Here is a 14,824-nt window from a genome sequence, read left to right as displayed (position 1 = left end):
ATGGGACAGATGTAGATGTTAAAACATATTGCTGGAACTTTGTATAAATGAAGACAACACTTTGTACTTAAGCAATGAGAACGCATGACTGCACCACCCATATATCACCAGCAGACAGCAGCAGCATATTTAAGGTTCTATCCATGGAAAATGACCAGCAAAAAATCATTTCATGTCACTTTTTATATAATCTGGTTTTAGAATATATTCAAAGGACTTTTTTGATATATTTAGGATTTTATGAGTTGTATCTCCCAGCATGTGTTCCTCTGTTAGGGTATAATAAAAGCCAAAGTCATCAATATTTCTATGATTTATATGATGCAAAAACAAAAATGTAATATGCAAAGCGTCCTAAAATTGAAGCATATACATTTCTTGTATTTTTACACTGCTGAACTGTCTCGACTGCAAAGATATAGTCAGCTATAAAGTAAGATTAACATATGCCTACTCTCTACAATGTCAATTGTTGTCAGTGTTGGCTTTAGGTCAAACGGACAAAACGAGCACAGAAAAATTGAGCCAAGTGACCCACATACTCCAAATAGACTCAACTATGATAAGGATAACCGTATTGGATATGTACCATGTTTTGTATATGTTGCCTCTACACAACATTTTGAAAATGATAAAAGTTTTAAATTGATAGATTGCAGATGCAACAGTGCAATATTTATTTTAAAGTTTATAATATTCCAATATTTAATCAAAGGATACTGCATATGCTGCATATCATAGTAAGAAACGTGTTAATAGACTGAAATGAAGTCATTTAGAGCAAAAGACTCCTACGATCTGAGACACTGCAAGACAAAAACACAATAAACCTCTTAAACATAAATGCACCCATGATGAACAAAATCCCGCTCACAATAATCCATGTGAAAATGAAAATACAGTATACCTTCAGTAGCTGCTGGTATCAGAGAGAGCAGACAGAGAAATAAAACCAACATCTTGCTGCAGGTTTGAAGAAGAATTAAATGTTTGAACTGTTTGTCAGCAAGCTAGACTGGATTAAACTAATGGAATAAATAAATTATATCCTCTGACTTATGACACAAAAACATTACTCCTACAGTAGATCAATTCTCAATCAATGCTTCATTGTTATTAAATCACATTTCAGTCATAAGCATTAAAGTAATACATTACTTTTTAAAAGACTCAGAGGACTAATACTTACAGTGCTTAGCAGGTATTATCTGAGTTTTTATAGACTATATAGAGCATGTGTAAAATGACACACCAAAGGCCTATTTAAGTGAACCACATATATTTTGGTGTTTTTGATATGATAATGATAACATTTTCCAATAATGTATGGACTCGTTGTGCTCAGCAGATGAATAAAATCATGTTTTATGAGCATTTTATGAAAAATACCCAGATGAAAAATTTAAATACTCAGAAGCCGTTTCTTTATAGCCTTTAATGAAGAAATGAACTACAATACCATATAGCATAGTGAATAATATAATTTAAAAAAATCTTATAAATTAAACTATTGATTTAAAGTGGATTATAATTTAGGGTTGTCAAATAAATTAATTGTGATTAATCCTATCCAAAATAAAAGTTTGTGTTTACATAATATATGTGTGTTTATTGGGTATATTTATATGTATATATAAATACACATACATACATGCATATATACTGTATGTCTATGAAGTATATGTAAATCATATATAGATATGAATGTGTATATATACACGTAAATATTTTGAATACATGTATACGCGTGTATTAATATATACACATAAACATACATAGTAAACACACATATATTATGTAAACACAAACTTTTATTTTGGATGCGGATTAATCAGTTGACAGCCCTATTATAATTATAGTTACAATATAGTTTGAGTTTATGCAAAATAACCAGATGAATACAAATATGGGAGTGGGCGGTCCCTGCAGAGCTCCAATCCTCTGATTGGTGGATATTTCTCGGCAGGATTATGGGTATTGTAGTTCTTCACTGCTGTTAACCTGCACAGACACTGCAGTTGTAATGCTGAGAAAAAATGTTTTTGTTAACCCTTACTGCTTTATAAGTCTTTAAAACAAATAAACAGATTACAGAGATTGACACAACTGTGAGATGTTACTGATCAGAATCAGTTATTTTGAGCCACCACCACATTTCCATTAATCTCATATTTGATGGTGTTCCAGTCCAGCACGTTTCCCTTCGGCACATATGGTTCCTGGTTTGAATAAACTGCCTTAATCTGACTGCCAGAGAGAACATAGTCCCACATGTGCACATCTGTAGTTTCTCCTACAAAACTCTGCACTGCGTCAAAGGTGCTCACATATGCATCGGGGTCTTGGCCGAGCAGGACGGTGCCACCAGAACGGATTGAAAGACCTTTTCTATAGATCTGGAACAAACTGCGATGCCCATCCACCCAGAAGGCAGTGAGTCCAGTCGCAGAGTCCCAGGTGACGCACAGGTGGGTCTGGAAGGTGGAGAGAGGAGGGAGACGGAAAAATGCTCCATTGCTACTAGACTGAATATATAAGGCCACACGACCGTCGTTCTCTCTCCACAGGTTCAGCTCATCGTCATTAACTGTGCGGTAGGCAAACAGAATGATCTCCCTCGGACCCAGCAGCTCCGTCGCGACACGCATGCAGAGTGTAAATGCTGAAAGACTGAGTGGCTTTTCAGGAGTGAGTTTAACGAAGCTGGTGTTAGTCTGGGTTGGAAACAGAAGGACTTTACCATCAAGACCCACTGAAAGACAAAACCAAAATAACCCATAAAATATATATACTGTATTCATATTTTACAATAGACAAGCAGAATCCCACTCACAACAATCCATGTGATTTATAAATGAAAAATTTGGTACCTTCAGTAGCCGCTGGTGTCAGAAAGAGAAGACAGAAAAATAAACCCAACATCTTGCTGCAGGTCTGAAGGAAAAAAAAAAAAAACGTGCAAGAAAAACCATTACTTCTTTTAGTAGACAAACTCTTCACTGCATCTTAAAGTGTTCAATCACTTTTTAGAGACAAAGGTCCTGTTTACATTTAGTATTAATATGCGTTTTGGTTGATCGGATCACGTTTATGATTTTAAATTATGCTTTTTTAATCTGTCACTTTTGACCACATTCCTGATTTCTTTCAGAGGAGGGTCTATGGGTGAGTGTATGTATGGGCTGTTCTGATCTTTCGATCTAATATTGAGAAATAAACTTGTTCAATTTACTTATGATTGCATCTTATGAGACTGTCTTTGTAAAACAGCAGTTTTAAGGAGAAGATGCTCAGCAATGGTGTTTACTGAAGAATTTGCACATGATTTGTCTTTATGCGTACAAAAATTGTGAACGAAAGACAGACATGTGAACAATGTTAAAAACTTGATTTTAAACACCTAACCAACCCCAAACGGTAGTGTACATGAACAAAAAATTGCTATTCATCTTTCACACCATGACTGTAATCATAAACAAAAAGTAGTATCATTTATTGAACGCAACCAGAACGCTGCTGCCAGGATTCTGACTAGAACCAGAAAATTTGAGCATATTACACCAGTCCTCAGGTCCTTACACTGGCTTCCGATTACATTTAGGATTGATTTCAAAGTACTTTTACTCGTTTATAAATCTCTAAATGGCCTAGGACCTAAATACATTGGAGATATGCTCACTGAATATAAACCTAACAGACCACTCAGATCATTAGGATCGAGTCAGCTAGAAATACCAAGGGTTCACACAAAACAAGGGGAGTCTGCTTTTAGCTATTATGCTGCCCGCAGTTGGAACCAGCTCCCAGAAGAGATCAGATGTGCTAAAACATTAGCCACTTTTAAATCCAGACTCAAAACTCATCTGTTTAGCTGTGCATTTCTTGAATGAGCACTGTTCTACATCCGAACTGATTGCACTATGTATAATCACTTTCTATTCTTAAATGTTTTAAATTCTTTTAAAATCTATTTTTAAATCACTTTGTTTTTATTGTTGTGATTTTTATTATTTTTAATTTCTTATTATTTTTAATGACTATTTCACTTCCTTTTATGTAAAGCACTTTGAATTACCATTGTGTATGAAATGTGCTATATAAATAAACTTGCCTTGCCTTGCCTTGCCTATTGTTTCTGAATGCACTTATTTGAGCTCAATTGTTTGTATTTATTGGCTAAATGAGACAACAAGTGAGTTGTTTCAGACACCTGAATGTGTAAATACAGTAATGACTTTGACGCATAATATGCAAAGTATTGTGGCAAGATATCACGAATGAAAGAATGAAGTCAGAGGCAAAATTTGCATTTTTCCATGCTCTGTTTATATAATGGCCTCTACTCTCTTATGTCTCATGCTGATGCATATATCATTACGATAGCAACCCATGTATACATAAATAACAACCTCACTGTCTGAACACAAATAAAATGACTGATCCTTTGGGCTAACCTGTCTGATCATGGTGTAGTTTTTCATTTTCACAGTTAGGATTATTTTCAACCCTCAATGTGACCCTCTGTCTGAAATGATCTGTTTTTAAAGGGCATTTCCTTTAAGTCTTATGAGTAAAGGTCCACTGTTGTGATTGGCTAATATCAGTACAAAGGCAGTTCTACAGTAATTAGATTCCAAAAAATTAAGTACTTGTAATTGGAGTATATTACATTTTATAATGTGCATAATCAGATTACAGTTACTTAATGGCTTACATGATTACGTTATTCTCACAATTGCAGTAAATTATTCATAATTTTTTGATGCGAGACCATGTACGAAACAAATAATTATCTAAGTTACTAAACCCTGGTGATGTATATCTGTGAAACGTTATGTCGTCAGCACATCATCCTTCAGTAACTGTTGATTCTAGAAGTCTGGACAAAAATATTTCAAACCTGGAAGACTTTTGGTGTTCAAGTGTTTAAATGATTTTTTACTTTGCATTTTTATGATTTAATTAATTATTAGCTTTTTATCAACTCACAAACCTACTGCCGTTCTTACATTAAGCCCAGTTTGAGAATCCCTGGTGTAATTTAATGTTTAATGCATTTTATGATGTTGATATAAAAATGTAATATAATTTCTTTCTCTTGCTTTTTTTTTATATCAATATCAATATGTTTAATGTAAAAAGTAGTCAGAATACATTACCTAACATGTGTAACCTAGATTACGTTACTAACTCCAGTTTTTATCATGTAATCTGTAATCAGTAATGCACTACAGTTTGTAAGTAATCTACCGAACACTGTGTGTAGCAAATAGTGTCAACACCCCCTCGCTATTGCATGTAAGTGTTTTAAAAACATTATCCATATACAACCATTCTGAACTTGTTTACTTACAGTTTGCGATCGTGAACTCTGTGTCTATTTTACAAAACAATCTGTAATCAAATGCTCTGAACAAACATATAATCCTCTGATGCAATTTGGGACAGCATTAAAAATAAACCTTCTACTTCCTGACATTAAGGTCCTTCTGAAGTCTGTATAGAGATGCAAACGAGTTGTTAAACTGGGCACGTCAAAGAGGATCTTCTTTTAAACTGTCCTTACACTACAGGAGATTTATGCCGATTTATCCCTGATTTACCTGACAATCTGAGAAAAAAATCTTGTCCAGGACCTCCAGAAATCCTCTCCAGGATTGTTAAATCTGGAGAACAAGAAAAAAACCTTACAGATTGTCTTCTCTCAAAACTCAAACACTCACACACTTTCAAGATTTGAAAATTGTGGCACATCACACAGTACAAATTAAGACTATTATTATTAATCTTAATAAACTCTTAAGAAATGTCACAAAAATAATGTCCAAAATCTTACATTTTTTGGTAGTTTACACAATTTATATTTAACATAGAAAGCGATGTGTTGCCCTCTATTTTCTTACTCAACATAAAAATATTAAAATAAATATAATAACAAAAACAAATACAAATAAAATAGCAAATATGTAATATAAACTTAAAAAAAAAAAAAAAAAAAAACAGCTGTTAAGAGAGCATTCCCCTTCCCTCAAAGAATTAAACAAAAAAACTGAATATTCCCCCTCTATAACTCCTCAGAATAAAAATGCTACCGTAATCGCAGTAATCAATGGATATCTTGTCTTGACATTTACCAAAAATACTGCAAATATAGCCGCTGTTGCTGTCTGTTCGGATTAAACCCATTCAAACAGGTGGACAGTGCTGGTTCGTTTTAACTATTGAGAGCTCCTTCAACCATGTGACCACATGGCAACGAGATCAAAGTTTTCCAACAGCTCTGCTCTGGAAGCAGTTATTTGCAAATATATTTGCATATGTGACATCACAAAATCCCTCAATATCCAAATGAGTTTTATTTAGAATGATTAAATAGATATTTGTTTGTAACTAGAAGGAAGTACAGGATGTTTACTTGGTACAAAGACAAGACCTCTTGTGCTTCAGAAGCCATTTCCATTTCCATTTCTCACTGTATTTTATGTATAATAATTTTTATTTCTAACTGTTCTAAATTTTCATTTTAAATCAATTTTTAAATAATTTTAAATATTTTTACATTTCTGATTTTATTGTTATGATTATTTATTTTATGATTATTTTACTTCTTATGTAAAGCACTTTGAATTACCATTGTGTATGAAATGTGCTATATACAGTATCTCCCAGAAGTGAGTACACCCCACACATTTTTGTAAATATTTTATTATATCTTTTCATGTGACAACACTGAAGAAATGACACTTTGCTACAATGTAAAGTAGTGAGTGTACAGCTTGTATAACAGTGTAAATTTGCTGTCCCCTCAAAATAACTCAACACACAGCCATTAATGTCTAAACTGCTGGCCACAAAAGTAAGTACACCCCTAAGTGAAAATGTTCAAATTGGGCCCAAAGTGTCAATATTTTGTGTGACCACCATTATTTTCCAGCACTGCCTTAACCCTCTTTGGCATGGAGTTCACCAGAGCTTCACAGGTTGCCACTGGAGTCCTCTTCACTCCTCCATGACGACATCACAGAGCTGGTGGATGGTAGAGATGCCCCACAGATGCTCAATAGGGTTTAGGTCAACCAACTGTGGAGTTGAGCCTCTCCGACAAAACAACCCAGCTGCTGAGTTACAGTAAGTGCGTGGTCTTATTTGGTCCTCTACAGGTGAGAGAGGTTCTCAGTGCCGCTGATTTAGTGCACTTCTTCAGCGAAATGAAGGTTTGTCAGCAGCGGTCATTTCGCACTGGAAATGCCTTTTGTCTTGCATAACATAAATGGATTTTATTTTTTATAATACTGAGTTTCATTTAGGGGTGTCAACATTAACGCATGCGATTAATCTAAAAATTTTAACGCGTTAATATTTTTTTAACGCAAATTAATAGTTTGAAAAGGTTTGACCCCAACTTCTTCTTGTCATTGCAGGTCATCTATCATTGTGTGATGAGGGGACAGCGAACCAGTGTTGCCAGGGTAACGGCACAAGTGGGCTATTTTGAAAATACAGTCGCGGGAAAAATTACAGAGCCGTGGGTTGCGGTTTTTTGGGCTACTTTTATAATGCACCACGGCCGCCCAAAGTGTATATTGACAAATAAAAATGAAAATAGATCCTTTTACTAATGTGTATTATACTTGGAATGTATACCTGGAAACTTAAGAACAGAGAGGTGGTTGTAACATCACAAACAACGTGAGTTTCAGCAGAGCATACATGTTAAGACTTTTACACAGCAGAAATAAACATGACATCAGCCACTATAGATTATATAAAATAGTAATCACATGATTACGATAGGATATTTGTATGTGATTTTCTTGAGTTGAATGTGTACATCTGAAATGCTAATTTGTGCAGCGATATAAAAGGCTATAAATAGCATATTTTAACAACAGTAAACGACCAAATTACACATGTGATCACAAAAGGAAGTTATTATAAACACTCGATGGTGGTTTGAAGTGAGTTCTGAGTAAAAGTGTATTATTAATCTCATAAATTGTCTTATGAAGCATGATGCTAATGTTAGCTCTAATGCACCTGAAGAACAGGTCCAATTCTTCTTCATAATGCATTTTGTCATAATACTTCACGTAAGGTCACAAGAAAATGTTGTTATATTTATTTAGAAATACTTTTGATAATAGTTGGGTAAATGTATACTGGGATTGAAGAGATGTGGCTTGGTAAATTGGTTGGTTTATTGCCAGTATAAAGGCTGATAATGGCTGAATAAAAAAAAAAAAAGAATAATGGTAAAATAATAATAAGGATTATGTCTCATACCTGGCGGAAGTGTGAAAGGTTATGTTTCCTTAAACTAGTTTCATGCATTTCTTTATTTCAACACATTTACAGGTAAATCCTAGTATTTTAAATTTGTGATTAATCATGATTAATCACAGTCCATGACTGTGATTAACGCGATTACATTTTTTAATCGATTGACAGCACTAGTTTAATTTAATATGATGTTAAAATATGTTCTCTAATCTCAGTAGTGTTTGTTTTTGGGCAGGTTTTGGAGTCAGTCACGGCATCTCGTGTGATACGCGAGGCCGCGGTCTAAAGTTCGCAGTTCCCCTGCGAACAGCTGCCCTTCACCGGCTCAGATTTCGGTGACACAACGGCACGCCAATTAGCATTATTTCAGTAAAAAGTAATAACAGAGAACGGTTGAATACACTTAAATTAAAATGCTACTTTTAAATGTGCTTTTTTATTTCTAAAATGCTTGTTAAACGAGTTTAAACGTATGTAGTATTGTAAACTATCCTGTATTCACCCAAATAAATTGAATTGGTCTTGTATTTTGTCCATGGGTGTTCTTGATTAATAATAAATGTTGGCCTTTTGATTATTGCTGTTGCCTAGTAATTCTGTGTGATTTTTAATTTTCAGCCCATTTTGTGCCAGCAATATAATAATTTTTAAACAATAAATGACTTAAATAAAACAACCCAGCATGGTGGGTAAAAACGTTTAACCCAACCAGCTGGGTCAAAATAACCCAGCATGTGTTCTATCCTATATTTACCCAGCGCTGGGTAGCCAAATAACCCAAGTTGGGTTGTTTTTAACCCAGCATTTTTTTTAGAGTGCAACTTCTTTATCTTGAGCAAATGCTGTTAATACACATATAGTTAATAAAACGAAACCATGCATGTTTTAATGCTAGTAAATAAAACAATCCACCCGCATGCCTCTGCTCAATGATGGTGCCTTGATCAGTTCAGTTGTGATCTGAGTCTCAGGGCGATGACATAACTTCCAGAGAGGCATGCCCAGGCCTGCTGTACACGCCCCAGTCCCTTGACACTATGGAATTAGATTTGTGCCAAATAAAATGAATGTAATTTTTAAAGAAACTTATGAAAATATCAATTGAAACTGAATAAAATGTCTTTGAAACTAAAAAATAAATAAATTACAGGCAACATCTTTGACCTCGTTTTTAATACACTGCAGGTTTTGCAACTGTTTTCTCATCTTTCATTCGTTGATCTGTACTTACAAATGCACTTCCAGAGTTTTAATTTACGCTTCTAAAGTTTTCGTTTCCGATTCTGAAGATTTCATTTATGCTTCTGAAGTTTTCGTTTGCCATTCTGGCACAAATCTCTCGTGGGGGCGGGGCTAACAGCGGTGTGTTCTCATTGGCTGCTGAGTTTTTGATTGACAGGTTCTTGACCTGGAACTGAAGGCGTCGGTATTGTTGCGCCTGTGTGGATGTGAGCGTCTGTTAGCGGCTTCCTATTTCATTTTAATGATATAAATTGATATATAAAGATTTTTTTATTATTATTTTATCAGTATTTTTCTGCTGCTACACTACATTGATGAGATGATTTCTTAGGAATAGCACAGATGAATGATATAATCATGATCATCAATCATCGTCATTATCAGGATACTCGGTAAGTTGTCTTGATTTAGTCCAATCACAGGACCTGGTTATCTACACACAGTTACAGTCTTCAATTAGATCATATTTGCTTCGATTTGTTCATATTTTCCCCTAGCACATAGAGTGTACAGTACTAAATTTGCTCTATCTGACAATAACCAATGCTATTTTACAAGCGCGCTGTCAACTTTAGCAATGTAAGCCTTTTTACCGTGCTTTTTCTGTTAATGAAAAAATAGTCACTTCAGATGAACATTTCGGGGGGAAAAACAAACAAACTTTGACAAATAATGCCTAAATATATATCCAAATGCAAAACCTAATACATGCAAATAATTATGACTGAAAACAGTTTCCAGCAACTAGGGTATACACAGTCATGATTATACAGGCCTATACAGAGCCATCTAATGGTTACACAGCGGTATTACAGATGATTAATGGTATATAACTTTGAGGTATTTTAGTACCAAGTTAATACTAATATATATTAAATAATTATATTGTGTATTTATTTGTTTGAAATATTTTAAGTTTGAAATGTGCCATGGGAGTTCAAAGCAGTTTGTATTGTTAGACTATGATACATGTCCTTTCTCTGTTTCCAGAGAGAAGAACAACTCTTCCATAAACTTCTGATGCTGACCCAGAGGATGTAGTGATAGTACCAGAGATCCACTGCCCTCATCAGACAAGAATCTTATCAGAATCATACAAGACACATCACCTTTGAATGACTGGGATCTTGATCTTCAGACACCTGATATTATGCAAATATTTTTACTTCTTTGGAGCTCTAGATAAAACAAACACTGTTCACAAGTACACAAGAGGTTGCACTTTATTCTTAAATAGTCTATGCTGATCTTGAATTGGCATACCAACAGCATATGATTGTTAAGGGGATAGTTCAAAAATAAAAATATATATATTTTTAATTTTACTCACCCTCATGCTGTCTCAAATGCATATTACTGTACTTTCTTTCTACTGGACAGGTAAACACAAGTTAAGATTTTTAGGCAAATAATTAATCTCTGTGAGTCCTAAAGATGCTTTAAAAAGCACACACAGCGACCGTGACGTAATCCATCTGACCTTAGTTTTTCAATCAGTATCTTTTGAAGTGAAACAACAGATAAGAAAAACACTAATAATATAAACTTTTGACTATTAATAAAAGCTTCCACTCAACTGTCAAATGTGCATGGGTTACAGTTCACTTGTGTTATGTGGATTCTCGGAGATGGATTATTTTCTTAAAAATCTTTGTGTCAAGAAAGAAAGTTATATACATCTGGAATAGCATGAAGGTGAGTAAGTTTTGTAACTTATACTGTAACAGGAACTGTTGAAAGGATCATTGCAGTGTTTAAAACATATGAATTTTAAACATTCTGTATGTTATGTTCTTGTGCATTTTGTGTGGTAATGTAAATTATAATAATACTGTGCATTATGTATACTATGCAGTTAGTGTTTTGTGGATTCTGGTCTTTCCGCTCACAACATAATTGCATCCAAGACTTTCACTTTGATACTTGTGTATATGCTATAGTGACAATAAAGAATGTACATTTATTTGAATTAATTCATATTTTCATTTACATTCATTCAACTGGTTTATAAAAGTCACACTTGAAAGAGTTGATGATTGTTAAAAATGTATTTCCAATTTTAAATGTTAGATGATGATGTTAACTAAATAAAATAACTAAACAAAATGATCAGCATGATAAAAACAATAGGCAGCAAGAACATTCTTTGTGTGGAATATGTAATAAAATAAGCTTGATTGGCTGGTTGGAGTGAGACTTTATTGACGTCTGAATATCACAGGATAGTATTGTATTTCAAATGTAACAGCTCAACCTAATTAGACCCTATAATGCAAAAGAATCAAGAGCAATAAACACATATAATAAGAGAACACTGGACATTATACAATATTTCCAGTATTACAGTACTTTAATAATTAAACCTCAATATGACCTTTTTGTCTCGCGTTTTCTCATGCTCCTAAAAGCTTATGTTGACAGAGTAGTAGCAACAGATAAATACAGATTGAATTCAAAAACAAAACTCCTAACTTTATATCATTAAAATGAAATAGGAAGCCGCTAACAGACGCTTCCAGGTCAAGAAGCTGTCAATCAAAAACTCAGTAGCCAATGGGAACACACCGCTGTTAGCCCCGCCCCCATGAGAGATTTGTGCCAGAATGGTGAACGAAAACTTCAGAAGCGTAAATGAAATCTTCAGAATCATAAACGAAAACTTTAGAAGCGTAAATGAAAACTCTGGAAGTGCAGTACAGATCAGCGAATGAAAGATGAGAAAACAGTTGCAAAACCTGCAGCGTATTAAAAACGAGGTTAAAGATTTTGCCTGTAATTTATTTATTTTTTAGTTTCAAAGACATTTTATTCAGTTTCAATTGATATTTTCATAAGTTTCTTGAAAAATTACATTCATTTTATTTGGCACAAATCTAATTCCATATGACTCCACCCCCATGTCAAAACAATGCCAGAAAGTGAAAAAATGTTATTGCCAGCTCACACTTGACTGAAACACAAAATAAAAGCAGCATTGAAAATCAATTAGTAGCTATGGCCATGGAAAGTATGTTGCAAAATCACTGCTTTTGCTCTGTTTCATATATATTTTGTAATTCTTTATTTTTGTTCACAAAATGTTTTTTTTTTTTTTTTACCCCGCAATACTTCATTTCTTTTTTCCCAATACTTTCTTTTTCATTTGCAAAACTTTATTTTCTTTTACAATACTTCAATTCTTTTTGAATGTTTTTTTTTAATAACACAGACTGATGGCCTATATATCATTGATAACTTCAGAGCTCATTTATCTGTCTTTACAGGCTTCTATTAGACTTTAAAATCAGTTATCAGTTGGAGAAAATGAATGGGATTTTCAGATCACACCTCTTTTTTGTAAAATAAACTTTGGGGAAAAAATATTCTGTCCTTTTTTTTTTTTTTTTCTTGTAAAACACCAGATTAACAATTACTAGACTAAAGTTAAATTATTTACATTTCTGTGATTTACCTTTTTGAAACTCTTTTTCCAAATTATGCACAGACACTGCAGTTGAATTAAAAATTTTTTTATTTGTTGGCCCCTACAGCTTTGTAAGTCATTAAAACAGATGAACAGATTCCAGAGATTGACACAAATGTGTGACATTACACCTGATCAGAAATTATTATCTTTCGCCACTAGCGCATTTCCATGAGTATAATATCTGATGGTGTTCCAGTCGAACACGTTTCCCTTCGGTATATACGTTTTCTGGTTTGTGTAAACCGCCCAAATCTGACTGTCAGAGAGAACATAATTCCACATGTACACATCTTTAATTTCTCCTACAAAGCTCTGCTGCCATTCAAAGTCACCCAGATAGCTATCAGGGTCTTGGCCGAGCAGGACAATTCCACCTGCACGAACTCTATGACCTATTTTATATACCTGTAATGAACTGCGACGTCCATCCACCCAGAAGGCAGTAAGACCAGTCGCAGAGTTCCAGGTGACGCACAGGTGGGTCCGAAAGGGGGAGACAGGATGGAGACGGAAAAGCGCTCCATTGTTGCTAGACTGAATATACAAGGACAAACTACCATCTTTCTCTTTCCACACATTCAGCTCATCAGTGTCATGTGTGCGGTAAGCGAACAGAATGATGTCCCTCGCGTCCCGGAGGTCCGTCACGACACGCATGCAGAGTGTAAATGCTGAAAGACTCAGTGGCTTTTCAGGAGTGAGTTTAACATAACTGTTAGAAGACTTGGTTGGAAACAGAAGCACTTTACCACCAAGACCCACTGCAAGACAAAAACACAATCTTTTACAACAGACAAGTGAAAATCTGCTGGCAATAATCAATTTGATCTATTACTGTAAAACACGTTACCTTCAGTAGCCACTGGTGTCAGAGAGCAGAGAGAGAAAAATAAAACCATTGGTAACATCTTACTGCAGGTCTGAAGGAAAAAGCACCTAAGAAAATCAGTCAGTCCTTTTAGCAGACAAATTCTTCACTACTTAATTGTTTTTAACAACAGTTAGTTCTACTACACAAAATCTTCAAGAATACTTACGATGTTCAACAAGTGTTATCAGAGAGAAGATCACTTCAGGTCAGTTGTTTCTTCCTAGATGGTCATGACCAGGAGTGATTTGAGTATATATATATATATGAGCGCAATGGGTAGAGCCCAAAATCAGTTAAGAGCCTCCCAGTTTAACCTGTAAAAGGACGATGACTTGTCCTGCAGTGACATAGCTTGCAGTTTTTATAGATTCATTTAATGAGAGGTTAAGCATGTGTATGTATTCTATAAAATGTCACACCACAAAACCGCATAAAAGTGATAAGGTCATTTAAATGATGAAAAATGGACAGAGTGTTTCATTAACACGCACTTTCACTGTACATTCACATGCATATTAACCTAAAATCTTTGCTTTGGTGTTTCTGACATGATAATGATAGCATTTACCTATAATGACTCATTATACTCATCAGATCAATACAATCATGATTTATTTGTTTTATGAAAAATGCCCAGAGGAAAATTGAAATGCTTAGCGGTCACTCTTTCATAGTCTCATCTCCAGACCTTTCAGAGATGTCTACTGAAACTAGAGGTGAGAAAAAATCCTTTTAACCTTTTTCTTAAGATAAAAAAAAAGAAGCAACCGACTTTAGAAAAACTCTTCATTTGCTCTCCATTGCTATTCAGAAGAGTCAATTGGTTTGTGATTTTTCTGTCCTACCGTTAGACATGAAGCTAAATGCCACTTTACAGACATCAGAAGCAAAAAAAAAAAAAAGAGAGTGAACTGGGGAAACAGAGGATTCAGTGTTAAAGCGATGAAAGAGGGATTGAGCCTCCG

The 14,824-nt window shown here is 34.5% G+C and overlaps 2 protein-coding genes across 6 annotated transcripts; both read right to left on the bottom strand.

The window, feature by feature from the left end:
* Positions 1-1,606: 1,606 nt before the first annotated feature.
* Positions 1,607-6,274, bottom strand: LOC131533774 (C-reactive protein-like). Of its 4 annotated transcripts, none has more exons than XM_058766250.1 (4): positions 6,135-6,274; positions 5,604-5,666; positions 2,871-2,934; positions 1,607-2,752 (listed from the first exon to the last, which is right to left on the bottom strand). In XM_058766250.1, the coding sequence occupies exons 3-4, from the start codon at positions 2,920-2,922 to the stop codon at positions 2,130-2,132; spliced, it is 675 nt and encodes a 224-aa protein (XP_058622233.1). In that variant the 5' UTR covers positions 2,923-2,934; positions 5,604-5,666; positions 6,135-6,274; the 3' UTR covers positions 1,607-2,129. The 4 variants fall into 4 exon arrangements, with proteins under 4 accessions (XP_058622233.1, XP_058622234.1, XP_058622236.1 ...); XM_058766251.1 differs by having other exon boundaries at positions 6,093-6,236; XM_058766253.1 differs by lacking the exons at positions 5,604-5,666; positions 6,135-6,274 and adding an exon at positions 5,354-5,581.
* A 6,741-nt stretch (positions 6,275-13,015) lies between these two features.
* Positions 13,016-14,108, bottom strand: LOC131533768 (C-reactive protein-like). 2 transcript variants are annotated; one of them, XM_058766244.1, is made up of 3 exons: positions 14,026-14,108; positions 13,839-13,908; positions 13,016-13,749 (listed from the first exon to the last, which is right to left on the bottom strand). In XM_058766244.1, the coding sequence occupies exons 2-3, from the start codon at positions 13,894-13,896 to the stop codon at positions 13,121-13,123; spliced, it is 687 nt and encodes a 228-aa protein (XP_058622227.1). In that variant the 5' UTR covers positions 13,897-13,908; positions 14,026-14,108; the 3' UTR covers positions 13,016-13,120. The 2 variants fall into 2 exon arrangements, with proteins under 2 accessions (XP_058622227.1, XP_058622226.1); XM_058766243.1 differs by having other exon boundaries at positions 13,839-13,924; positions 14,026-14,098.
* Between the last annotated feature and the right edge of the window lie 716 nt (positions 14,109-14,824).

Source organism: Onychostoma macrolepis, chromosome 24, assembly GCF_012432095.1.
Source record: "Onychostoma macrolepis isolate SWU-2019 chromosome 24, ASM1243209v1, whole genome shotgun sequence".
Taxonomy (NCBI): domain Eukaryota; kingdom Metazoa; phylum Chordata; class Actinopteri; order Cypriniformes; family Cyprinidae; genus Onychostoma; species Onychostoma macrolepis.
This window is presented reverse-complemented; position numbering and strand designations above follow the sequence as displayed.

What these genes read in the sequence shown, in the direction of transcription:
- LOC131533774 (XM_058766250.1), bottom strand. Translation starts at nt 2,922, where the DNA reads ATGTTGGGTTTATTTTTCTGTCTTCTCTTTCTGACACCAGCGGCTACT. An exon ending in GACACCAGCGGCTACTGAAG is followed by an intron (nt 2,753 to 2,870) that starts GTACCAAATTTT and finishes TTTGTCTTTCAG; the next exon opens with TGGGTCTTGATGGTAAAGTC.
- LOC131533768 (XM_058766244.1), bottom strand. Translation starts at nt 13,896, where the DNA reads ATGTTACCAATGGTTTTATTTTTCTCTCTCTGCTCTCTGACACCAGTG. An exon ending in GACACCAGTGGCTACTGAAG is followed by an intron (nt 13,750 to 13,838) that starts GTAACGTGTTTT and finishes TTTGTCTTGCAG; the next exon opens with TGGGTCTTGGTGGTAAAGTG.